Source organism: Oncorhynchus tshawytscha, linkage group LG16, assembly GCF_018296145.1.
Source record: "Oncorhynchus tshawytscha isolate Ot180627B linkage group LG16, Otsh_v2.0, whole genome shotgun sequence".
NCBI lineage: Eukaryota > Metazoa > Chordata > Actinopteri > Salmoniformes > Salmonidae > Oncorhynchus > Oncorhynchus tshawytscha.
The window spans coordinates 42,069,629-42,093,786 of NC_056444.1; the positions used below are offsets into that span (position 1 = coordinate 42,069,629).

The 24,158-nt window shown below is 53.4% G+C and overlaps 1 protein-coding gene across 11 annotated transcripts in view; it reads left to right on the forward strand.

The window, feature by feature from the left end:
* LOC112215686 (SWI/SNF-related matrix-associated actin-dependent regulator of chromatin subfamily D member 3) overlaps positions 1-24,158 on the forward strand; it is a 109,439-nt gene that overhangs the window by 62,448 nt on the left and 22,833 nt on the right. For 2 of the 11 annotated variants that reach the window (XM_024374931.2, XM_024374936.2), the window contains exon 1: positions 22,738-22,831. The exons of 3 other annotated variants lie outside the window; for them this stretch is intronic. Coding sequence is in view for 2 of the 8 variants with exons in the window: in XM_024374941.2 (XP_024230709.1) it covers positions 22,718-22,831 (114 nt within the window). In the remaining 6 variants the exon portion in view is untranslated. Of the gene's footprint in view, positions 1-22,702; positions 22,832-23,810; positions 24,105-24,158 lie in introns of those variants that run through there. 6 more of the 11 variants (XM_024374941.2, XM_024374934.2, XM_024374933.2 and 3 more) reach the window with 6 other exon arrangements.

Below are 24,158 nucleotides of genomic sequence, written 5' to 3' on the forward strand. Positions count from 1 at the left end.
CCCCTCTCTCTCTCTACCCCTCTCTCTCTCTACCCCCTCTCTCTCTCTCTACCCCCTCTCTCTCTCTACCCCCTCTCTCTCTCTCTACCCCTCTCTCTCTCTCTACCCCCTCTCTCTCTACCCCCTCTCTCTCTCTACCCCTCTCTCTCTCTCTCTCGCCCCCCTCTCTCTACCCCTCTCTCTCTCTACCCCTCTCTCTCTCTACCCTCTCTCTCTCTCTCCTCCCTCTCTCTCCCTCTAACCCTCCTCTCTACCCCCCTCTCTGCCTCTCTGCCCCCTCTCTCTCTACCCCTCTCTCTCTACCCCTCTCTCTCTCTACCCCTCTCTCTCTCTCTCTACCCCCTCTCTCTCTCTACCCCTCTCTCTCTCTACTACCCTCTCTCCCTCTGCCCCCTCTCTCTCTCTCTACCCCCCTCTCTCTGCCCTCCCACCCCCCCTCTCTCTACCCCCTCTCTCTCTACCCCCCTCTCTCTCCCCCCCCTCTCTCTCTCTCCCCCCTCTCTCTCTATCCCCCTCTCTCTCTCTCTACCCCCTCTCTCTCTCTCCTCCCTCTCTCTCTCTACCCTCTCTCTCTCTCTCCCCCCCTCCTCTCTCTGCCCTCTCTCTCTACCCCCTCTCTCTCTACCCTCCTCTCTCTCTCTACCCCCTCTCTGCCTCTCTACCCCTCCTCCCTCCCCTCTCTCTCACCTCTCCCCTCTCTCACCCCCCTCTCTCTCCCCACCCTACCCCTCTCTCTCTACCCCTCTCGCTCTCTCCCCCCTCTCTCTCTCTACCCCTCTCTCTCTCTACCCCCCTCTCTCTCTCTACCCCTCTCTCTCTACCCCCTCTCTCTCTCATCTCTCTCTCCCTCTCTCTCTACCCCCTCTCTCTCTACCCCCCTCTCACCTCTACACCCCTCTCTCTCTCTCTACCCTCTCTGCTCTCTACCCCTCTCTCTCTCTACCCCATCCCTCTCTCTCTACCCCCTCTCTCTCTCCTGCTCCTCTACCCCTCTCTCTCTCTCTCTACCCCTCCCTCTCTCTCTACCCTCTCTCTCTCTCTCTACCCCTCTGCTCTCTCTCTCCACCCCTCTCTCTCTGCCCCTCTCTCCCTCTCCCTCTCTCTCTCTACCCCTCTCTCTCTCCCCCTCTCTCTCTCTCTCTCCCCCCCTCTCTCTCTGCCCTCTCCTCTCTCTCTCTCTCTCTACCCCCTCTCCCTCTCTCCCCCTCTCTCTCTCTCTGCCCCCTCTCTCTCTCTACCCCCCCCTCTCTCTCTCTACCCCCCTCTCTCTCTCTACCCCCCTCTCTCTCTCTACCCCCCCCTCTCTCTACCCCTCTCTCTCTCTGCCCCCTCTCTCTCTCTACCCCTCTCTCCTCTCTCTCCCTCTCTCTCTCTACCCTCTCTCTCCCTCTCTCTACCCCTCTCTCTCTCTCTCTACTCTCCCCCCTCTCTCTCTACCCCCCTCTCTCTCTCCCCCCCCCCTCTCTCTCTCTCTCTCTACCCCCTCTCTCTCTCTCTCTACCCCTCTCTCTCTCTACCCCCCTCTCTCTACCCCCTCTCTCTACCCCCTCTCTCTCTACCTCTCTCTCTCTCTACCCCCTCTCTCTCTACCCCCTCTCTCTCTACCCCCTCTCGCTCTCTACCCCCTCTCTCTCTCTACCCCCCCTCTCTCTCTACCCCCCTCTCTCTCTACCCCTCTCTCTCTCTACCCCCCTCTCTCTCTACCCCCTCTCTCTCTCCCCCTCTCTCTCTCTACCCCCTCTCTCTCTCTCTGCCCCCTCTCTCTCTGCCCCCTCTCTCTCTCTCCTCTCTCTCTCTACCCCCTCTCTCTCTCTCTCTCTACCCCTCTCTCTCTACCCCCTCTCTCTCACCCCCTCTCTCTCTACCCCCTCTCTCTCTACCCCCCTCTCTCTCTACCCCCTCTCTCTCCCCCCCTCTCTCTCTACCCCCTCTGCCTCTCTCTACCCCCTCTCTCTACCCCCTCTCTCTCCCCCCTCTCTCTCTGCCCCCTCTCTCTCTCCCCCCTCTCTCTCTCTGCCCCCCTCTCTCTCCCCCCCTCTCTGCCCCCTCTCTCTCTCTCCTGCCTCTCTCTACCCCCCCCTCTCTCTCTGCCCCTCTCTCTCTCTGCCCCCTCTCTCTCTACCCCCTCTCTCTCTCCTACCCCCTCTCTCTCTCTACCCCCTCTCTCTCTCTCTACCCCCTCTCCCTCTCTCTACCCCCCTCTCTCTCTACCCCCCTCTCTCTCTACCCCCCTCTCTCTCTACCCCCTCTCTCTCTACCCCCTCTCTCTCCCCTCTCTCTGCCTCCCCCCTCTCTCTCTCCCTACCTCTGCCCCTCTCTCTCTACCCCCTCTCTCTGCCCTCTCTCTCTCTACCCCCTCTCTCTCTCTGCCCCCCCTCTCTCTACCCCCCTCTCTCTCTGCCCCCTCTCTCTCTCTACCCCCCTCTCTCTGCCCCTCTGGCTCTCTGCCCCCCTCTCTCTCTCTGCCTCTCTCTCTCCCCCCTCTGCTCTCTGCTCTCTCCCTCTCTACCCCTCTCTCTCTCTACCCCTCTCTCTCTCTGCCCCCTCTCTCGCTCTCTACCCCCTCTCTCTCTGCCCCCCTCTCTCTACCCCCTCTCTCTCTCTACCCCCCTCTCCTCTCTCTCTCCCCCCCTCTCTCTCTGCCCCCTCTCTCTCTGCCCCCCCTCTACCCCTCCTCTCTCTACCCTCTCTCTCCCCTCTCTCTCTACCCCCTCTCTCTCCACCCCTCTCTCTCTACCCCCTCTCTCTCTACCCCCTCTCTCTCTACCCCCCTCTCTCTCTACCCCCCTCTCTCTCTCTACCCCTCTCTCTCTCTACCCCTCTCTCTCTACCCCTCTCTCCCCCCTCTCTCTCTACCCCCTCTCTCTCTGCCCCCCCTCTCTCTACCCCCCTCTCTCTACCCCCTCTCTCTCTACCCCCTCTCTCTCTACCCCCTCTCTCTCTCTGCTACCCCTCTCTCTCTCTACCCCCTCTCTCTACCCCTCTCTCTCTCTGCCCCCTCTCTCTCTCCCTGCCCTCCTCTCTCTACCCCTGCCCCCTCTCTCTACCCCTCTCTCTCTCTACCCCCTCTCTCTGCCCCCCCTCTGCCTCTCTCTCTCTGCCTCTCTCTCTGCCCCCTCTCTGCCTCTACTCTGGCTCTCTCTGCCCTCCTCTCTCTCTACCCCTCTGGCTCTCTGCCCTCTGAAACCTCTGCCCCTCTGCTCCCCTCTCTCTCTCTACCCCCTCTAGCTCTCCTCTCTGCCCACTCTCTCTCTCTGCTCTACCCCTCTCTCTCTCGCTCTCTACCCCTCCTGGCTCTCTCTGCCCCTCTCTCTGCCTCTCTCCTGCCCCTCTCTCTCTGCCCCCTCTCCTCTCTACCCCTCTCTCTCCTCTCTCTCTCTGCCCCCTCTCTGCCTCTCTCTACCCCTCTCGGCTCTCTACCCCCTCTCTCTCTCTCCCCTCTCTCTCTCTGCCCCCTCTCTCTCTGCCCTCTGCCCCTCTACCCTCTCTCGCTCTCTGCCCCCTCTCTCTCTCTCCCCCCTCTCTCTACCCCCCTCTCTCTACCCCTCTCTCTCTTCTGCATCTCTCTGCCCCCTCCTCTCTCTGCCTCTCTCTCTCTGCCCCTCTCTCTCTCTACCCCTCTCTCTCTCTGCCCCTCTCTCTCTCTACCCTCTCTCTACCCCTCTGAATATCTACCTCTCTCTCTCTACCCCTCTCTCTCTCTCTGCCTCTCTGAATCTCTGCCCTCTCTCTCTCTGCCTCTGAATCTCTCTGCTCTACCCTCTATCTCTCTACCCCCTCTCTCCGCTCTCTCCCCCTCTCGCTCTCTACCCCTCTCTCTCTCGCTCTCTAGACCCCTCTCGCTCTCTCGCTCTCTACCCCTCTCGCTCATCTCGCTCTCTACCCCCCTCTCTCTCTACCCCCTCTCTCTCTACCCCTCTCTCTCTCTACCCCTCTCTCTCTCTCTGCCCCTCTCTCTCTCTACCCCCTCTCTCTCTGCCCCTCTCTCTCTCTACCCCCCCTCTCTCTCTCTCTCTACCCCCCCCTCTCTCTCTCTACCCCCCTCTCTCTCTCTACCCCCCTCTCTCTCTCTACCCCCTCTCTCTCTCTACCCCCTCTACCTCTCTCTACCCCCTCTCGCTCTCTACCCCCCTCTGGCTCTCTACCCCCTCTCGGCTGAATAACCCCCTCTCGCTCTACCCCCTCTGGCTCTCTCTACCCTCTCTCTCTCTCTGCTCTACCCTCTCTCTCTCGCTCTACCCTCTCTCTCTCTGCTCTACCCCCTCTCTCTCTCTCTGCTCTACCCCCTCTCTCTCTCTCTACCCCCCTCTCTCTCTCGCTCTACCCTCCCTCTCTCTCTCTGCCCCTCTCTCTCTCTACCCTCTCTCTCTCTCTCTACCCCCCTCTCTCTCTCGCTCTACCCCCTCTCTCTCTCTCTCTACCCCCTCTCTCTCTCTACCCCCCTCTCTCTCTCTACCCCTCTCTCTCTCTCTCTCTCTACCCCCCTCTCTCTCTCTACCCCCCTCTCTCTCTCGCTCTACCCCCTCTCTCTCTCTCGCTCTACCCCCCTCTCTCTCTGCTCTACCCCCCTCTCTCTCTGCTCTACCCCCCTCTCTCTCTGCCCCTCTACCCTCTCTCTCTCTCTCGCTCTACCCCTCTCTCTCTCTCGCTCTACCCTCTCTCTCTCTCTCGCTCTACCCCCTCTCTCTCTCTCGTAATCTACCCCTCTGGCTCTCTACCCCTCTCTCCTAGGCATCTCTGCCTCTCTATAATCTCTCTGCATGCTCTCTACCCCTCTCGCTCTCTCGCTCTCTGCCCCTCTCCCCTCTCTCGCTCTCTACCCCTCTGAAAACTCTCGCTCTCTGCCCCTCTCTCCCCCTCTCTACCCCCTCTCTCTCCTGCCCCCTATCTCTCCTGCCCCTCTCTCTCTCTACCCCTCTCTCTCTCTACCCCCTCCCTCTCTACCCCTCTCTCTCTCCACCCCTCTCTCTCCTCTGCCCTCTCTCTCTCCCCTCTCTCTCTCGCTCTACCCCCCTCTCGCTCTCTACCCCCCTCTCGCTGCCCTCTACGGCTCTCGCCCTCTACCTCTCTGCCCCTCTAGGCTCCCCCTCTCGCTCTCTACCCCTCTCGCTCTCTACCCCTCTCTACCCTCTCTCTCTCTCTCTCTCTACCCCTCTCTCTCTCTCTCTGCCCCTCTCTCTCTCTACCCCCCTCTCTCTCTCGCTCTACCCCTCTCTCTCTCTCTCGCTCTACCCTCCCTCTCTCTCTCGCTCTACCCTCTCTCTCTCTCGCTCTACCCCTCTCTCTCTCTCTCGCTCTACCCTCTCTCTCTCTCTCGCTCTACCCCTCTCTCTCTCTCTCGCTCTACCCCTCTCTCTCTCTCTCGCTCTACCCCTCTCTCTCTCTCTCGCTCTACCCCTCTCTCTCTCTCTGCTCTACCCTCTCTCTCTCTCTGCCCCTCTCTCTCTCTCTACCCCCTCTCTCTCTCGCTCTACCCCTCTCTCTCTCTCGCTCTACCCCTCTCTCTCTCTCTCTCTCTACCCCTCTCTCTCTCTCGCTCTCTCCCCTCTCTCTCTCTCGCTCTACCCCTCTCTCTCTCTCGCTCTACCCCCTCTCTCTCTCGCTCTACCCCTCTCTCTCTCTCGCTCTACCCCCTCTCTCTCTCTCTGCCTCTCTCTCTCTCTACCCCCTCTCTCTCTCTACCCCCCTCTCTCTCTCTCTACCCCCTCTCTCTCTCTACCCCCTCTCTCTCTCTACACCCCCCTCTCTCTCTACCCCTCTCTCTCTACCACCCCTCTCTCTCTACCACCCCCTCTCGCTCTCTACACCCCTCTCTCTCTCTCACCCTCTCTCTCTCTACACCCCTCTCTCTCTCTGCCCTCTCGCTCTCTACCCACCTATCTCGCTCTCTACACCCATCTGAATATCTAGACCCTCTGCGCTCTCTGAATACCTCGGAATCTGCCTCTCTACACCGAATATCTCACCACACCCCTACCCCCTCTCTCTACCCCCTCTCTCTCTACCCCCTCGCTCTCTACCCCTCTCGCTCTCTACCCCTCTCTCTCTCTACCTCTCTCTCTACCCCTCTCTCTCTGCCTCTCTCTCTCTCTACCCCTCTCTCTCTCTCTCGCTCTACCCCTCTCTCTCTCTCTCGCTCTACCCCTCTCTCTCTCTCTCTACCCCCCTCTCTCTGCTCTACCCCCTCTCTCTCTCGCTCTACCCCCCTCTCTCTCTCTCTACCCCCCTCTCTCTCGCTCTACCCCCTCTCTCTCTCGCTCTACCCCCCTCTCTCTCTCGCTCTACCCCCCTCTCTCTCTCTACCCCCTCTCTCTCCCTCTCTCTCTCGCTCTACCCCCTCTCTCTCTCTCGCTCTACCCCTCTCTCTCTCTCTCGCTCTACCCCCCTCTCTCTCTCTCGCTCTACCCCTCTCTCTCTCTCGCTCTACCCCTCTCTCTCTCTCGCTCTACCCCCTCTCTCTCTCTCGCTCTACCCCCTCTCTCTCTCTCGCTCTACCCCCCTCTCTCTCTGCTCTACCCCCTCTCTCTCTCTCTACCCCCTCTCTCTCTCTCTCTACCCCCTCTCTCTCTCTCTCCCCCCTCTCTCTCTCTCTACCCCCTCTCTCTCTCGCTCTACCCCTCTCTCTCTCTCTGCTCTACCCCTCTCTCTCTCGCTCTACCCTCTCTCTCTCTCGCTCTACCCCTCTCTCTCTCTCGCTCTACCCCCTCTCTCTCTCTCTCTACCCCCCTCTCTCTCTCTCGCTCTACCCCCCTCTCTCTCTCTGCTCTACCCCTCTCTCTCTCTCTCGCTCTACCCCCCTCTCTCTCTCGCTCTACCCCCCTCTCTCTCTCGCTCTACCCCCCTCTCTCTCTCGCTCTACCCCTCTCTCTCTCTCTCGCTCTACCCCTCTCTCTCTCTCTCGCTCTACCCCTCTCTCTCTCTCTCGCTCTACCCCTCTCTCTCTCTCGCTCTACCCCCTCTCTCTCTCTCGCTCTACCCCCTCTCTCTCTCTCGCTCTACCCCCCTCTCTCTCTCGCTCTACCCCCCTCTCTCTCTCGCTCTACCCCCCCCCCTCTCTCTCTCGCTCTACCCCCCCCTCTCTCTCGCTCTCTACCCCCTCTCTCTCTCTGCCTCTCTACCTCTCTCTCTCTACACCCCTCTCTCTACCCCTCTCTCTCTCTACCCCTCTCTCCCCTCTCTCTCCTTCTCTCTCTCTCTCTGCCCCTCTCAATCTCTCTCTGCCCCTCTCTCTCTCTACCCCCTCTCGCTCTGCCCCTCTCTCTCCTCTGCCCCTCTCTCTCTCTGCCCCCTCTCTCTCTACCCCTCTCTCTCTCTACCCTCTCTCTCTGCCCCCCTCTCGCTCTCTACCCCCTCTCTCTCTACCACCTCTCTCTCTACCCCTCTCTCTCCCCTCTCTCCCCTCTCTCTCCCCCTCTCTCTCTACCCCTCTCTCTCTCTCTCTCTCTCCCCTCCTCTCTCTACCCCCTCTCTCTACCCCTCTCTCCCTCTCTGCCCCCTCTCTCTCTACCCCTCTCTCTCTACCCCCTCTCTCTCTACCCCTCTCTCCCCTCTCTCGCCCCTCTCTCCTCTCTCTCCCCTCTCGCTCTCCCTCTCGCTCTACCCCCCCTCTCTCTCTCTACCCCCTCTCTCTCTCTCGCTCTACCCTCTCTCTCTCTCGCTCTACCCCTCTCTCTCTCTCGCTCTACCCCCCTCTCTCTCTCGCTCTACCCCCCTCTCTCTCTGCTCTCTACCCCCCTCTCTCTCTCGCTCTACCCCCCTCTCTCTCTCGCTCTACCCCCTCTCTCTCTCGCTCTACCCCCCTCTCTCTCTCGCTCTACCCCCTCTCTCTCTCGCTCTACCCCCTCTCTCTCTCTCGCTCTACCCCCCCTCTCTCTCTCGCTCTACCCCCCTCTCTCTCGCTCTACCCCCCTCTCTCTCGCTCTACCCCCCCTCTCTCTCGCTCTACCCCCCTCTCTCTCTCGCTCTACCCCCCTCTCTCTCGCTCTACCCCCCCTCTCTCTCGCTCTACCCCCCCCCCTCTCTCTCGCTCTACCCCCCTCTCTCTCTCGCTCTACCCCCCTCTCTCTCTCGCTCTACCCCCCCCTCTCTCTCGCTCACCCTCTCGTCTCTGCACCCTCTCTCCCTCTGCACCCCTCTCTGCTCTCTCTACCCCGCTCTACGCCCCTCTGGGGCTCTCTGCCCCCTCTCTCTGGCTCTCTGCCCCTCTCGGCTCTCTGCCCTCTCTCTGGCTCTCTGCCCCTCTCTGGCTCTCTGCCCCCTCTCAAATCTCTGCCACATCTATGTGAATATCCGCCCCTCTATGCTCTCCTCTGCCCCTCCTCCTGAATATCTCCTGGCATGAATAGCACCCTCTTGAACGAACGAATATGCGGCATATCACGCCCCTCGAGATCTCTCTGCACCCCTCTCTCTCTGCCCCCTAATCTCTCGCTCTCCCCCTCCTCGCTCTCCTCTAGCTCTCCTCCATAAGCTCTCCCCTCTCGCTCTCCCCCTCTCAAGCTACTCCTCTCGCTCTCTCCCTCTCTCTCTCTACCCCCTCTCTCTCTCTCTACACCCCCTCTCTCTCTACCCCCTCTCTCTCTACACCCCTCTCTCTCTCTACCCCCCCCTCTCTCTCTACACCCTCTCTCGCTCTCTGCACCATCTTGAAGCTCTCTACACCCCTCTCGAATCTCTACACCCCTCTCGCTCTACATGAATAATCGCTCTCTAGCATAGACGGGCGCTCTCTAACCCTCCAGACGGCTCTCCTACACCCTCTGAATATAGCATAATAATATGTGGCATGCAGAATAGCCAAAAATGATGTCTGTAGACCAATCTGGAGCAAATAGCGGGTGTAAATAAATGTATGCGCGCATCTTGAATATATGTAGTACATAATATGCAAATGTCTATGTAAATAATGCACATCTTATGTGCAAAATATCAGATTAATAAATGTGAATATGCATCTTGAATCTCTGCCCTTCCCCTCTGCCCCTCCTCTCGCTCTGCCCCCTCTCGCTCTCTACCCCTCTCTCTCTCTACCCCCTCTCTCTCTCTCCCCCCTCTCTCTCTACCCCCTCTACCCCTCTACCCCCTCTCTCTCTACCCCTCTCTCTGCCCTCTCTCTCTCTGCCCCTCTCTCTCTACCCCCTCTCTCTGCCCCCTCTCTCTCTACCCCCCTCTCTCTCTACCCCTCTCTCTCTCTACCCCTCTCTCTCTCTACCCCCTCTCTCTCTACCCCCCTCTCTCTCTACCCCCTCTCTCTCTACCCCCCCTCTCTCTCTACCCCCTCTCTCTCTACCCCCCTCTCCTCTCTACCCCCTCTCTCTCTACCCCCTCTCTCTCTACCCCCTCTCTCTACCCCTCTCTCTCTCTACCCCCCTCTCTCTCTACCCCCTCTCTCTCTACCCCCTCTCTCTGCCCCCTCTCTCTCTGCCCTCTCTCTCTCTCTACCCCCTCTCTCTCTCTGCCCCTCTCCTCTCTCCCCCCTCTCTCTCTACCCCTCTACCTCTCTCTCTCTCTACCCTGGCTCCTCTGCCCTACCCCTCTCTGGCTCTCTGCCTCTCTCTGGCTCTCTGCCCCTCTCTCTGGCTCTCTCTGCTCCTCTAACCTCTGCCCTCTCTCTCTCTGCCTCTCTGGCTCTCTACCCCTCTCTCGCTCTCTGCCCCTCTCTCCTCTCTACCCCTCTCTGCGCTCTCTACCCTCTCTGGCTCTCTACCCCTCTCTCGCTCTCTGCCCCTCTCTGCCCTCTACTCGCCTCTCCTCTCTCTACCCTCTGTCTCTCTACCCTCTCTCTCTCTACCCCCCTCCTCTCTCTCTGCCCCCCCCTCTCTCTACCCCCCTCTCTCTCTACCCCCCCTCTCTCTCTCTCTCTACCCCCCTCTCTCTCTCTCTACCCCCTCTCTCTGCCCCTCCTCTCTCTACCCCCTCTCTCTCTGCCCCCTCTCTCTCTGCCCTCTGCCCCTCTCTGGCTCTCTGCTCTAAAACCCTCTGCCTCTCGCTCTCTGCCCTCTTGAATCTCTGCCCTCTCTCTGCCTCTCTCCTCTCTACCCCTAACTCTCTACAAATCTCTCTCTGGCTCTCTGCCCTCTCTGCTCTCTACCCTAACATCTCTGCCTCTCTCGCTCTCTACCCCTCTCTCGGCTCTCTACCCCTCTCCGAAGCTCTCTGCCCCTCTCTCGCTCTCTGCCCCCTCTCTCGCTCTCTGCCCCCTCTCTCTCTCTACCCCCTCTCTCTCTCTGCCCCCCTCTGGCTCTCTACCCCCTCTCTCTCCCCTCTGCTCTCTACCCCCCGCTCTCTCTCGCTCTCTGCCTCTCTCTGGCTCTCTGCCCGCTCTCTGCTCTCTCTCTCTCCACCTCTCTCTCGCTCTCTGCCCTCTCTCGCTCTCTCCCTAACTCTCTGCCCCTCTCTCTCTCTACCCCTCTCTCGCTCTCTACCCTAACTCTCTGCCTCTCTCTCTCTCTGGCCCCTCTCTGGCTCTCTGCCCTCTCTGGCTCTCTGCCCCTCTCTCTCTCTCCCTCTCTCTCTCTCTACCTGCCTCTCTGCTCTCTACCCCCTCTGGCTCTCTGCCCTCTCTGGCTCTCTCGCTCTCTCTGCCTCTCTGGCTCTCTACCCTCTCTCGCTCTCTACCCCTCTCTCGCTCTCTACCCCCTCTCTCGCTCTCACTCCTCTCTGCGCTCTCTGCCCCCTCTGGCTCTCTGCATATATGGAATATCTCGCTCTCTACCCCCTCTCTCGCTCTCTAATGTCTCTCAGCTCTCTAATATCTCGCGGAATACCCCTCTCTTGAATATGCTCTCTACCCCCTCTCTGCTCTAGACCGCCCCTCTCTCGCTCTCTGCCCCTCTCCTGGCTCTCCCGAACCCTCTCTGCTCTCTGCCCCTCTTTCGCTCTCTGCCTCGGCTCTCTCTGCCCTCTCTGAATATGTAGCATCTCTGCCCCTCTCACAAACGAACTCTCTGCTTTCTCTCGCGGAAGACATCTCTGCCTCTCTCTCTGCCTCGAATATCTCTCTGCCCTCTCTCTCTGCCCCTCTCGAATATCTGCCTCTCTCTCTCTGCCCTCTCTAGACTCTCTCTACCCCCTCTCTCTCTACCCCTCTCTCTCTCTACCCCTCTCTCTCTACCCCTCTCTCTCTCTACCCCTCTCTCTCTCTCTACCCTCTCTCTCTCTGCCTCTCTCTCTCCACCTTCTCTCTCTCTCTGCCCCCCTCTCTCTCTACCCTTCTCTCTCTCTACCCCCCCTCTCTCTCTACCCCCCTCTCTCTCTACCCCCTCTCTCTCTACCCCCTCTCTCTCTGCCTCTGCTCTCTGCCTCTCTTGCTCTCTCTACCCCTCTGGGCTCTCTGCCCCCTCTGGGCTCTCTGCCCCTCTGGCTCATCTGCCCCCTCTCAGGCTCTCTGCCCCGCTGGCGCAAACAGAATATCTGCCCCTCTGGGCTGAAACAGCTCTCTGCCCCCTCACTCGCTCTCTACCCCCTCTCTCTCATCTCCTGCCCCCTCTCGCTCTCTGCCCCTCTCTGGAAATATCTGCCCTCTACCCCCCCTCTCTGGGCTCTCTGCCCCTCTCTGGCTCTCTACCCCCTCTCGCTCTCTACCCCCCCTCGCTCTCTACCCCCCTCTCTCTGCCCTACCCCCTCTCTGCTCTCTGCTCTACCCTCCGCTCTCTCTCTCCCCCTACCTCTCTCTCTGCCCCTCCCCTCTCTCTCTCTCTCTAACCTCTCTCTACCTCCCTCGGCTCTACCCCCCTCTCTACCCCCTCTACCCCCCTCTCTCACCGCTCTACCCCCCCTCTCTCTCTCTACCCCCCTCTCTCTCTCTACCCCCTCTCTCTCTCTCCCCCCCTCTCTCGCTCTCTACCCCCTCTCTCTCTCTACCCCCCTCTCTCTCTCTCTACCCCCTCTCTCTCTCGCTCTACCCCCCCTCTCTCTCTGCTCTCTACCCCTCTCTCTCTCTCTACCCCTCTCTCTCTCTCTCTACCCCCCGCTCGCTCTCTACCCCTCTACCGCTCTCTACCTCTCGCTCGCTACCCCCCTCTCTTTCGCTCTCCCCCCCCCTCTCTCGCTCTCTACCCCCTCTCTCTCGCTCTACCCCCCTCTCTCTGCCGCTCTCTCCCCCCTCTCTCTCTCTCTACCCCCCTCTCTCTCTCTCTACCCCCTCTCTCGCTCTCCACCCCCTCTCTCTCTCTGCCCCGCTCTACTCTCTACCCCCTCTCTCTCTCGCTCTACCCCCTCTCTCTCTCTCTACCCTCTCTCTCTCTCTCTACCCTCGCTCTCTACCCCTCTCTCTCTCTCGCTCTACCCCCTCTCTCTGGGCTCTACCCTCCTCTGGATAGCTCGCTCTCCACCCCTCTCTCTCTCTCGCTCTACCCCCTCTCGCTCTCTCGCTCTCTACCCCCCTCTCTCGCTCGCTCTACCCTCACGCTCTACCCCTCTCGCTCGCTGCGCTCTCTACCCCTCTCTCTCTCTCGCGCTCTACCCCTCTCTCTCTCTCGCTCTCTACCTCTCGCTCGCTCGCTCTCTACCCCCCTCTCTCTCTCGCTCTACCCCTCTCTCTCGCTCTCTACCCCCTCGCTCGCTCTCTACCCCCTCTCGCTCGCTCTCTACCCGCTCGGCTCTCGCTTTACCCCTCGCTCGCTCTCTCGCTCTCTACCCTCTCGCTCTCTCTCTCTCTACCCTCTCTCTCTCTCGCTCTACCCTCCTCGCTCTCCCCTTTACCCTCTCTCCCCTCTCGCTCTACCCTCCCTCTCTCTCGCTCTCTACCCCTCTCGCTCTCTCGCTCTACTCCCCCTCTCGCTCGCTCGCTCTACCCTCCTCTCTCTCTCGCTCTCCCTCCCCTCTCTCTCGCTCTACCCTCTCTCTCTCGCTCTCCCCTCTCCTCTCCCTCCTCGCTCTCTACCCCTGTCTCTCGCTCTCTACCCCCCTCTCGCTCGCTCTCTACCCCCTCTCGCTCTGTCGCTCTCTACCCCTCTCTCTCTCTGTCGCGCTCTACCCCTCTCTCTCGCTCTGCTCTCTACCCCCTCTAGCTCTCTCGCTCTCCTACCCCCTCTCTCTCGCTCGCTCTCTACCCCCTCTCTCGCTCGCTCTACCCCCCCTCTCGCTCGCTCGCTCTACCCCTCTCTCTCGCTCGCTCTACCCCCCCTCTCTCTGCGCTCTGTCGCTCTACCCCCCTCTCTCGCTCCGCTCTCTACCCCCTCTCTCTCGCCCAGCTCTCTGCCCCCTCTCTCTCGCTCGCTCTCTACCCCGCTCGCTCGCTCTCTACCCCTCTCTCTCCCTGCTCTCTACCCCCCGCTCTCTCTACCCCCTCTGTCTCGCTCTACCCCCTCTCGCTCTCTCGCTCTACCCCCCTCTCGCTCTGTCGCTCTACCCCCCTCTCTCGCTGTCGCTCTACCCCCCCTCTCTGTCGCTCTACCCCCCTCTCTCTTTAAGCTCTACCCCCCTCTACCCCCCTCTGTGTGTCTCTACCGCTCTCTCTCTGCTCTCTACCCCCCTCTCTCGCTCTCTACCCCCCCTCTCTCGCTCTCTACCCCCCTCTCTCGCTCTCTACCCCCCTCTCTCGCTCTCTACCCCTCTCTCTCGCTCTCTACCCCTCTCTCTCGCTCTCTACCCCCTCTCTCTCTCTCTACCCCCCTCTCTCGCTCTCTACCCCCTCTCTCGCTCTCTACCCCTCTCTCGCTCTCTACCCCTCTCTCTCTCTCTCTACCCCCTCTCTCGCTCTCTACCCCTCTCTCTCGCTCTCTACCCCTCTCTCTCGCTCTACCCCCCTCTCTCGCTCTCTACCCCTCTCTCTCGCTCTCTACCCCTCTCTCTCTCGCTCTCTACCCCCCTCTCTCGCTCTCTACCCCCCTCTCTCGCTCTCTACCCTCTCTCTCGCTCTCTACCCCCCTCTCGCTCTCTCTCTCTCTCTCTCGCTCTACCCCCTCTCGCTCTACCCTCTCGCTCTCCCCCCTCTCCCTCTCGCTCTACCCCTCTCGCTCTCTCTCTCCCCTCTCTCGCTCTACCCCCCCTCTCTCTGCTCTACCCCCTCTCTCTCGCTCTACCCTCTCTCGCTCCTCTCTCTCGCTCTACCCCTCTCTCTCTCTACCCCCTCTCTCTCTCTCTTACCCCTCGCTCTCCCCTCTCGCTCTCCCCTAAGCTCTCCCCTCTCGCTCTCTTCCCGCTCTCGCTCTACCCCCTCTCTCCCCGCTCTCTACCCCTCTCTCCCCGCTCTCTACCCCTCTCCCCCTCTCTACCCTCTCTCCCCGCTCTCTACCCCCTCTCCCCTCTACCCTCTACCCCTCTCTACCCCTCTCTCCGCTCTCTACCCCTCTCCCGCTCTCTACCCCTCTCTCCCCGCTCTCTACCCCTCTCTCCCCCGCTCTCTGCCCCTCCTCTCTCTCTACCCCTCTCGCTCGCTCTCTACCCCTCTCGCTCGCTCTCTACCCCTCTCTCTCTCTCTCTCGCTCTACCTACCTACCGCTCTCTCTACATCTCTTTTTCTCTCTCTACCCCAGGCCAAATATTTTCCTTCATGCCTGAACTGCCTCTTCTCTCAGTAGATTTGAGGGAGTAGAATCGTCTTGATTATCACATTCACTTCAATGCCGGCGAGTTAGGAGACTCCAGCTGACTGTATAGACTGCAGGAATCTTTAGTTTGTGGTGAGCAGTGACGTTTTACTCTCTGTTTCACTCCCAGTTGAGTTAAAAACCAGGGTGTGTCCCAAAACGTTCTCTATGCAGTCCAATAGGGCGTTGGTAAATCGTAGCACACTATAAAGGGAATAAGGTGCCATTTGAGACGTATCCCTATGAATATTTACTACAGTAGGCTAAGACAACACATCTCCCCCTCTGGAGATAGTCCCTCTGAAAGGCCAGCCACAGTCCTTCACACACACCTACTGTTGCACTTATGTGAAGCTGTGAACGTCCCGGTGTTCCAGCCTCCTGCAGGACTCTTTCTATGTGTGGTGTTTCAGTCAGTGGGGGAGAGGTCTCTTGGAGGTGGCCCGGTCTTGGAGGCCTGTGGGTTGGGCGCCACTGGGCGACCCTGAGTCTCTATCTCTCTCTCCCCCTCTCTTTTAATTGTCAATTCAATTCAAGTGGCTTTATTGGCATGGGAAACAATGTTTACATTGCCAAAGCAAGTGAAATAGATAATAAACAAAAATTAAATAAACAATCAAAAATTGACAGTATACATTACTCTCAAAAGTTTGAAATGAATAGACATTTCAAATGTCATAGTATGACTACGTACAGAGCGTGTGTGTGTGACTGCTATCATGAACTTTGCCATGCCCCTTAGAATCTTCTATTACAGAGCTTCTCCAATCACATTTTTAGCCCCATGTGAGTTAAATACACTGTGGCCTCTCCAAACCCCTTCAACCCTCCTACAGACGCCATCAAAGGTAGTCTGATATCCAACAACATGGCAGATTGAATTGCTGGCTGGCAGGCAGAGTTGTGAGAGACGGGGAAGAGTGGAGGACAGAAATCCAATAGGGGCTGCTGTTGGCATGGATTTGTTAGGATTTGGGAAGACAATACTGCAGAGGAGGACCACCCAATAGGGCACATCCAATCAGCCAATAGGGCACATCCAATCAGCCAATAGGGCACATCCAATCGGCCAATCATTCCTTTTCTATACTTTACAGCATCCCAGTTAACCCATTATTTGCCCACTATAGTATAACCACTCCTCCAATCAGGTCTCTCCCCTATCCTCTCCCAGTCCCCTGAATTCAGTTGTGCAACTGACTAGTTGTCCCCTTTCCCTCTACCTTGGGTGGCCACACAGCACGGTGGGGTCTGGCCACATGCCCAGTCTAGGGGAAACACTCCACCCTCCTGCGAGATAGGAAGGGGGGGGAAGAGAAGAGCCAGGGTCTTCTTGTCAAGGTAACCAAAGGAAGAGACCAGCCAGCAGCACCCAGACCCCAACAGGGCTGTTAAAGTTAGAGCCACTTTCTCTCTGCCCAGGCCCCAGAGACACAGCTGCTTCTCCTCCCTCCCAGCCCGCCTGCAGCCAACACAGTGACAGCTGCACCTGTGTGACTGTGACTGGGAGAGGACATGGACTCCATTCCACCACAGCCTCTCTCCAACTCACTGACAGACTAGCTGGCCTCCATTTTAATGGGATCAATTGCAACCAACAGGCAGAAGTTTAATGCACAGCTGCATGTTGCCGCTGGACTTCTTAAAACGCTTCTAACGGGAGATAACATGCACCTGTGTGTTAAAACCAAAAACACACAAGAATAAACCAACAGATCAGTTGGTCTTCCATTGTTACTGTGTCAAACGATTTAGATTCCAGACAGCTGCATCTAGGTTCTCTACTCCTGACCCCAATGAAATATCGACCTCTCAGGAACATTGAAAATACCAAGACTGGTATAAATCAAAAATATTTATTGTAAGAATATAGACCCAGTATAGTACAGCACTATACTATAATGTCCTGAACTGTACTCTGTAGTGGGCAGTAAGATTTGATATGTGTATATACAGTATATTATATATATATACAGTTGAAGTCTGAAGTTTACATAAACTAGTTTTAATGACTCCAACCTAAGTGTTTCAACCACTCCACACATTTCTTGTTAACAAACTATAGTTTTGGCAAGTCGGTTAGGACATCTAGTGCATGACACAAGTCATTTTTCCAACTATTGTTTACAGACAGATTATTTCACTTCTAATTCACTGTATCACAATCACTGACAGTGGGTCAGAGTTTACATATACTAAGTTGACTTTGACTTTAAACAGCTTGGAAAATTCCAGAAAATGTCATGGCTTTAGAAGCTTCTGATAGGCTAATTGACATCATTTGAGTCAAGTGGAGGTGTACCTGTGGGTGTATTTCAAGGCAAACTAAGCAATTAAAAGGTTTATCTGACTCCATAAAGATAATTAGCAATATACAATTACTTTGTCAAATGAATGGATTCACATACAAGAGATTAAGCTGAAGTTACAAAGCATTATCAGGCATTATTCCAAGCATGAGAGAGAGACAAAGAAACCATGGCCTGTGCCATGGCCCATAGCTCATGGGAGAGTTAGAGAGAAGGAAAGAGCGTATCTCACCACAGCAGGTCAGGAACATAAGAGTAAGAACAATGAATGTAAGATGAGACCCTTTTTAGAAGAATCCGAGTCATTTTGATTAAAAATCAGTTGTTGACAAAGTATTACTGTAAAGTTAACTGCCAATCAGATATTAGAGGTATGTGATGTAACCACGACAGAACCTCTGCTTCTCAGAGGTGTGACATTGGGGGTTCAACACAGAGAATGTTGAATTCCTAAGACAACACAGGACATTCTTGCATACAGTTGATAAGAAGAGTCAGTTCGGGGGCTGCCCTACATCTCTACTTTCCTGTACTGAACTATACTCTACTATACTGTGGAGTACAGTAAAGTACAATACAGTGCATTATAGATGTCTGTTTGGGCCACATTAGAATATAATTTGTCATACCTTGATTTGACTATAATTGAATGAAAACAGATTATATTAACTCAATCATGATTGGCTTGGTTAAGTTACCGATTTAGATGTAGACAGTTCAGGAATACTTTATTTACCCCTTTTGATAAGAAATTCCCATACTGTATTTCTATGATATCCAATTGGTAGTTACAGTCTTGTCCCATCGCTGCAACTCCCATGCGGGCCCGAGAGAGGTGAAGGTCGAGAGCCATACGTCCTCTGAAACACGACCCTGCCAAGCCACACTGCTCGCTTAACCTGGAAGCCAGCCGCACCAATGTGTCGGAGGAAACACCGTACAACTGGCGACCAAAGTCAGCGTGCATGCGCCCGGCCCGCCACAAGGAGTCACTAGAGCGCGATGGGACAAGGACATCCCGGGCCGGCCAAACCCTCCCCTAACCCGGACGACGCTGGGCCAATTGTTCACCGCCTCATGGGTCTCTCGGTCGCGGCCAGCTCGAACACAGCCTGGGATCAAACCCGGATCTTTAGTGACGCCTCTCGCGATGCAGTGCCTTAGACCGCTGCGCCACTCCGCAGACCACATACTGTATGTTTTAAGACAAGTTATCAAATATAAAAATACATTGAACATACCAACACAAGCTTCACATTAATAAAAATGTGTAGAGTATATTGCCACAGTAGATTCTCTCTAGTAAACGAGGAAATATGTCATTTCACTTGTACAGAATGGTTGTCAAATAGTTAAGCCTGTGCTTATCCAGCTCAAATATTAGATTTACCAAAGATAATACCCACCAGAGGTCTAAATAGTTTTAAGAAATGTTGGCAGCAACCAGGACTTAAAGTTAAAGGCGGTCAAAATTCTGTTTTTCCTGTGTTTAATATGATATTGTACAACAGCTGAATCTATTACGGTAAGGTACTTATTTGATATTGATATAAAAACTGCTGCATTGGGCCTTTAACACCGACATCCACTATGGGAGCGGTAAAATGGTTGCCAATAGCGGTTGTAATTGAGATCAGCTGTGCGGGGGATCTTAGCGCATATTGATGGTTTAACGAAGGATCACCTTGTGTTAAGAGGGTGCTCAATGTTAGCTGCAATTGATTCAAGAAATGTAAAGCCAGAGGCTGTGGCATTGTTGTGGCTATTGGTGTTATTTGAGTACTACAAGCATAGAATATATTTTACAGATCCTATATAAGGCTTTTTCCTATTGCCATTTTGTTCCTCATGTTATGCTGGTCGTAACATGGCTGTTTCTGCGGCTGTTTTCCCACGTGGGCCTGGTTCCGTCCCAAATGGCACCACATTCCCTATATAGTGCACTACTTTTTTACCAGAGCACCATATGTTTGACTGCCCTGTGAGCTCTCTGACAGGCAGAGACATCTGCAGCCCCAGAGTGGAAACAGTGGTGACCCCTTAGGTTACAGTAGTGCCACAAACTGCACCTAACGTCTCCCACAGCCCTATTTCACACAGTCACTCAACCAAATGACTAGCGCAGATAAGATGGAGTTAATAAACGGATTGCTGTTGATGATTAATAGTGTTTGGGTTTGTGTGCTTTTAAGCGATTTGTAGATGTGCATACAGTATGTTAGCTCCCAATACTCCCCAACTCGGTTTATCTTGATTTCACAACAGTTTTAGTGTCAATTTTGAAAACCCACACCATTTCTCCCTAATGGAAAATGTCACAGCACTAGCTTAAAACATGGGTGATGCAAGATCATCCCAGAGATTGTATTTGGCAGAACAGTATCACCTGTTACTGTGTTCTGTCTGTCATTGGGAGATTCTCTACAGGTTTTGCGAACTCCTCCGTCCTCTTCTCGCCTCCGTTTGAAAAACAAAGGTAATCAAGGAGAGGAGGAGAGGAGCAGAAATGTGGCAACGTATGAAACTAGACTCTCCCTGTCCACTAGCACGTCATCAGGCAAATTATTTTACAGAGGAGGAATCCCAAAATGTGTGTGTAAAGTGGTAAAAAGAGATGTGGCAGACATTTTATAGATGAAACGATAAGTAGCGTATCGTTTTTAAACGTGTGCATGCTTTTCCCCTTGACAAAACAACAGATGATTCAAAGGGGGTATGGCAAGATATCTAAACTCTTCCACAAAGGACTCCGGTAGGATACACATGACTATCCTCTACGAAAGGGGGATATCAAGGAGGGGGGGACACTTTTTTTTTCCGGGTTTGCCTAACAAAGAATAGACACTGTCCTCAACCACTTATCGGTTTCCGAGTCGTGGAGGAGACGGGACTGAGGAGTCGAGGAGATTACGGTCTTTTGACTAAATGAGAATCTCCCTGAGTTCACGGCAGAACTGAGGAGGTGGTCAGTAATGTGGGGCTATTGTCACTCCATTTCCCACTCTGTGAGGTGCCACATTTCACAGCCACCAGGGAACCATACTGCAGAACCACTTCCTGACTGATGGAAAAAAGTTGGGTGTGCCCCAAATAGCACCATTCTCCCTATATAATGCACTACTTTTGACCAGGGCCAATAAGGTTAAAAGTAGTTAATTTATAGGGAACGGGAAGCCATTTGGGATGCAGCCTAGGAGGCTTTTAAACTCTCCTACCAAGGCCACTTTGATACTAAATTGTAAAGGTGATTGTTTGCCATGAATAAGGGGTTATCGCAGGAGTCAAGACAGGAATAGGCTTTTAGCCTCGCTCAAATAATGGTCATAAAATAACCAATGTGACACAGTATCCCCTTGTGGAATGATCATTATACAATTTTATCCACACGTTAAATCAAAATTGGTCTTTAGAATTGGCATACAATGTCCTCTTTAAACTATGTACTTAGTGTTTTCCCTTTGTGGTTTTGTTGATTTTTACCACTCTCCAATGGCATGTCAACGCTTTTAGGGAAAGTGCCGTATTAGGAAATGTTTCCCCCCCAAAAAAACTAATGATTGACTTTCTAATCTCATGGAGCATTGATGTCATAACAAAATGGAGATAAAGCTACGTTTCTTTGTATTTACTTTTGTGCTTGTAGCACATTGAGTTCTAGGACTCTGGAACTCTCCTCTCATAGAGTACCACAGTATCAGTCATAATACCCATAAAACCTAGCGGTCAAACAAGGAAATTGTTCCAATTGTTTTTCCCCCCATAGGGAATTTTAGAAACACTTCAAATAAGGGCTGTGTTTCGTGTAGACTTACCCTGGTGTGACGTTTTAAAAATCGTGTACATTTCTCTAGGACAAGGTGACTTTTAGCAATATATTTGCCTGTATTTACCCCCCAAAAATGTAATTTAATTTGCTGCTAATGTGGCTATCATAAAGAACTACAAATGCCATGATGTGGATGAGACTTCCGAACCAAGGCAATGTTAGCTAAATTTAGTAATGAATAAATTGGCTACGTTTCTTTAAATTGACAATTCTGTGAACTGCCTTGTGCAAGTTTTAAATTGACACAATACCTGATAGCAAAGGTGTCAGCTAGAGATGACGTGCAGGAGCTCGCAGGGATTTGTCGTCTTGAATGATGTCTACTTTTCAGATCTGAGACTAAATGGAACCGAATATATTTATAAAAGTCACCTTGTCCGATAGCGATTTGGTTATCAAAACGTCACGCCAGGGTAAGCCTACACGAAACACAGCCCTTATTTTAAGTGTTTCTAAAATTCTCTGAGAAAAATTACTGTTGGAAAAACTATTGGAACCATTTCCCTGTTTGACTGCTAGTTTATGGGTATTGTGACAACTCCACTGTGGGGCTCTATTAGGTAGCTCATTGATTTTTCTCCTCTCATTGGGTAGCTCTTAGGGTTTTCTCCTCTCATTGGGTAGCTCTTTGGGTTCTCTCCTCACATTGGGTAGCTCTTTGGGTTCTCTCCTCTCATTGGGTAGCTCTTTGGGTTCTCTCCTCTCATTGGGTAGCTCTTTGGGTTCTCTCCTCTCATTGGGTAGCTCTTTGGGTTCTCTCCTCTCATTGGGTAGCTCTTTGGGTTCTCTCCTCTCATTGGGTAGCTCTTTGGGTTCTCTCCTCTCATTGGGTAGCTCTTTGGGTTCTCTCCTCTCATTGGGTAGCTCTTTGGGTTCTCTCCTCTCATTGGGTAGCTCTTTGGGTTCTCTCCTCTCATTGGGTAGCTCTTTGGGTTCTCTCCTCTCATTGGGTAGCTCTTTGGGTTCTCTCCTCTCATTGGGTGGCTCTTTGGGTTCTCTCCTCTCATTGGGTGGCTCTTAGGGTTCTCTCCTCTCATTGGGTAGCTCTTTGGATTCAGTTTTTTGACCCCATTTTGATTCCATCTCCAGCCAGGCAATTCGCTACGGCATCAAACACAGCCTGGGACAACAGCTGTTGCCATGGGACAGACACACAAAGTGACTGACAGGCAGCCACAGGTGTTGCCCCCCCCCCTTCAGTTTCACAGGGTTGCAGGCCGCTGCTAGATTGTTGGCCACTTGGAGTGTGTGTGTGTGCATGCATGCGGTCACTGTTAGCCCATTCTTCAGGGTGTGTTTTGAGTGATCTTGCTATCAGCAAGAATAAGAGATACATAAATGAGTGAGAAAGTATTCATGTGTAATGATTCCTATGCGACTTGTTTTCATTCATTCAATGTTTTATTAATGGATTCACTGGAGTAAATTACACCTGGGCTAGGACATAAACCAGGGGTTCCCGGTCCTGGAAGGCATTGGTATGTGCATGATTTAGTTCCAGTCCTGGCTTAACACTCCTGATACAGACCAGTCATATGAGTGTATACTACATACCAAACCATGACGTCTGTGTAGGGTTGGGAAATATGACCAAAATATCATATCACAATATTTTTCACATTCTAAATATGCTTTGAGTAGTTCATGACTCTAGGGTGGCACCACATTAAAAGTGATTTCAATGGGGATTTCTCCATTCGGATGATTTTATACGGTTCAATCCAACTTGAAATAAAAACAAATTTCCTGCACTTTAGTTATAATTTCCACACTGTTCCAAGCAGAGCTGCATGATATGTGCAAAACGTCTAGGCATAGTTAATTGGTGAACTGTTGAAATCAAAGAGTTAGATTAATAATTATTTTTTTCCATCGTTGGAATATAGCGGGGAGCACATTGAATACATTGTTGTTTACATGACAATGAATGAATAAGCCAGGGAGGAATTGACAGGGTAGGAACCAAAGTGTGTTCAGTGTTTTCAGAGGAACGTAATAGATGTTACATTACATGTTTTCTTACCTCAAGTAGCTAGCTAACTAACATATTAATGCTTCGCCTATTCTTATCCGATTTAGAAGATACTGTTGCACAACCAAGGGCTACACCAGCACTGGTATCTAGGACTACACCAGCACTGGTATCTAGGACTACACCAGCACTGGTAACATGCAACATATTTTTTCTAACTAACCCAAGATAGACCACAGCCTGTTGTTTCCAATGGGAGCAAATTAACCATAGTTGGTAGAACAAGCAAGGAGGTGGGCAGAGCCAAGCACGAGCTCGCATGTATTTGCATATTTCTGTGACGTGTGCATGTGCAATAATTCAATTCGTCCTTGCACTCATTGTAAATAATAAAATTGTTTTGAAACTTTGGCAAAGGGTAAAGTCTGCTAAACAAGTCCACTCTGTTTGTAACAAATTATTGTTTTGGGAACAGTAATGTATTGAGATCAAATGTTTAATTGATGATAAAATTTGCAGAATGTCGGCCAAAATCCTAATCTTCTCCCACTGCCGCAACTAGCTTTAAGCACCAACTGTCAGAGCAGCTCACAGATTACTGCACCTGTACATAGCCCACCTATAATTTAGCCCAAACAACTACCTCTTTCCCTACTGTATTTAATTTATTTATTTATTTTGCTCCTTTGCACCCCATTATTTTTATTTCTACTTTGCACATTCTTCCATTGCAAATCTACCATTCCAGTGTTTTACTTGCTATATTGTATTTACTTTGCCACCATGGCCTTTTTTTGCCTTTACCTCCCTTCTCACCTCATTTGCTCACATCGTATATAGACTTGTTTATACTGTATTATTGACTGTATGTTTGTTTTACTCTATGTGTAACTCTGTGTCGTTGTATGTGTCGAACTGCTTTGCTTTATCTTGGCCAGGTTGCAATTGTAAATGAGAACTTGTTCTCAACTTGCCTACCTGGTTAAATAAAGGTGAAATAAAAAAATAAAAAAACTGGGCTTCCTCTCATCGCCAACCAGAAGCTTCAGATTTATACATCCTGTGAAACATCTAGTTTATTGTTCTATCTGTGACCAGGCTGTATTAGCTAGCTACATTTGCTCTGACTCTTAGCTGACTAGCTAGTTTGCTAAATGTACTAACTAGAGATTAGCATGAGTGGCTAATAGAACTTGCTAAAGACAAACTAGCAGACAGTAGTTTTCACACAGTAAGATACACAAACGAATAGTGTTTTATAGAACGCTTATAGAAAGCAGCATCGTTGTCACAGCCATCTTTCTGCGTCTATCTGACCATGCAGACTGCAGAGTGAACGGCAAGAAAGTGCTTGTGACTCCGTGGTCGAGCAGCTGCTCTCTCCTTGATTTGACGGGGCAGGCTTGATGTGGAACGCGGCTTCCAGCAAGAGGAGAGGGAGAAAGACCGCTCAAGTAGCAAACAGAGTAAACTATTAAAAACGGACATTAAACTCGCTGGAGTTACGTATCACATTTAAC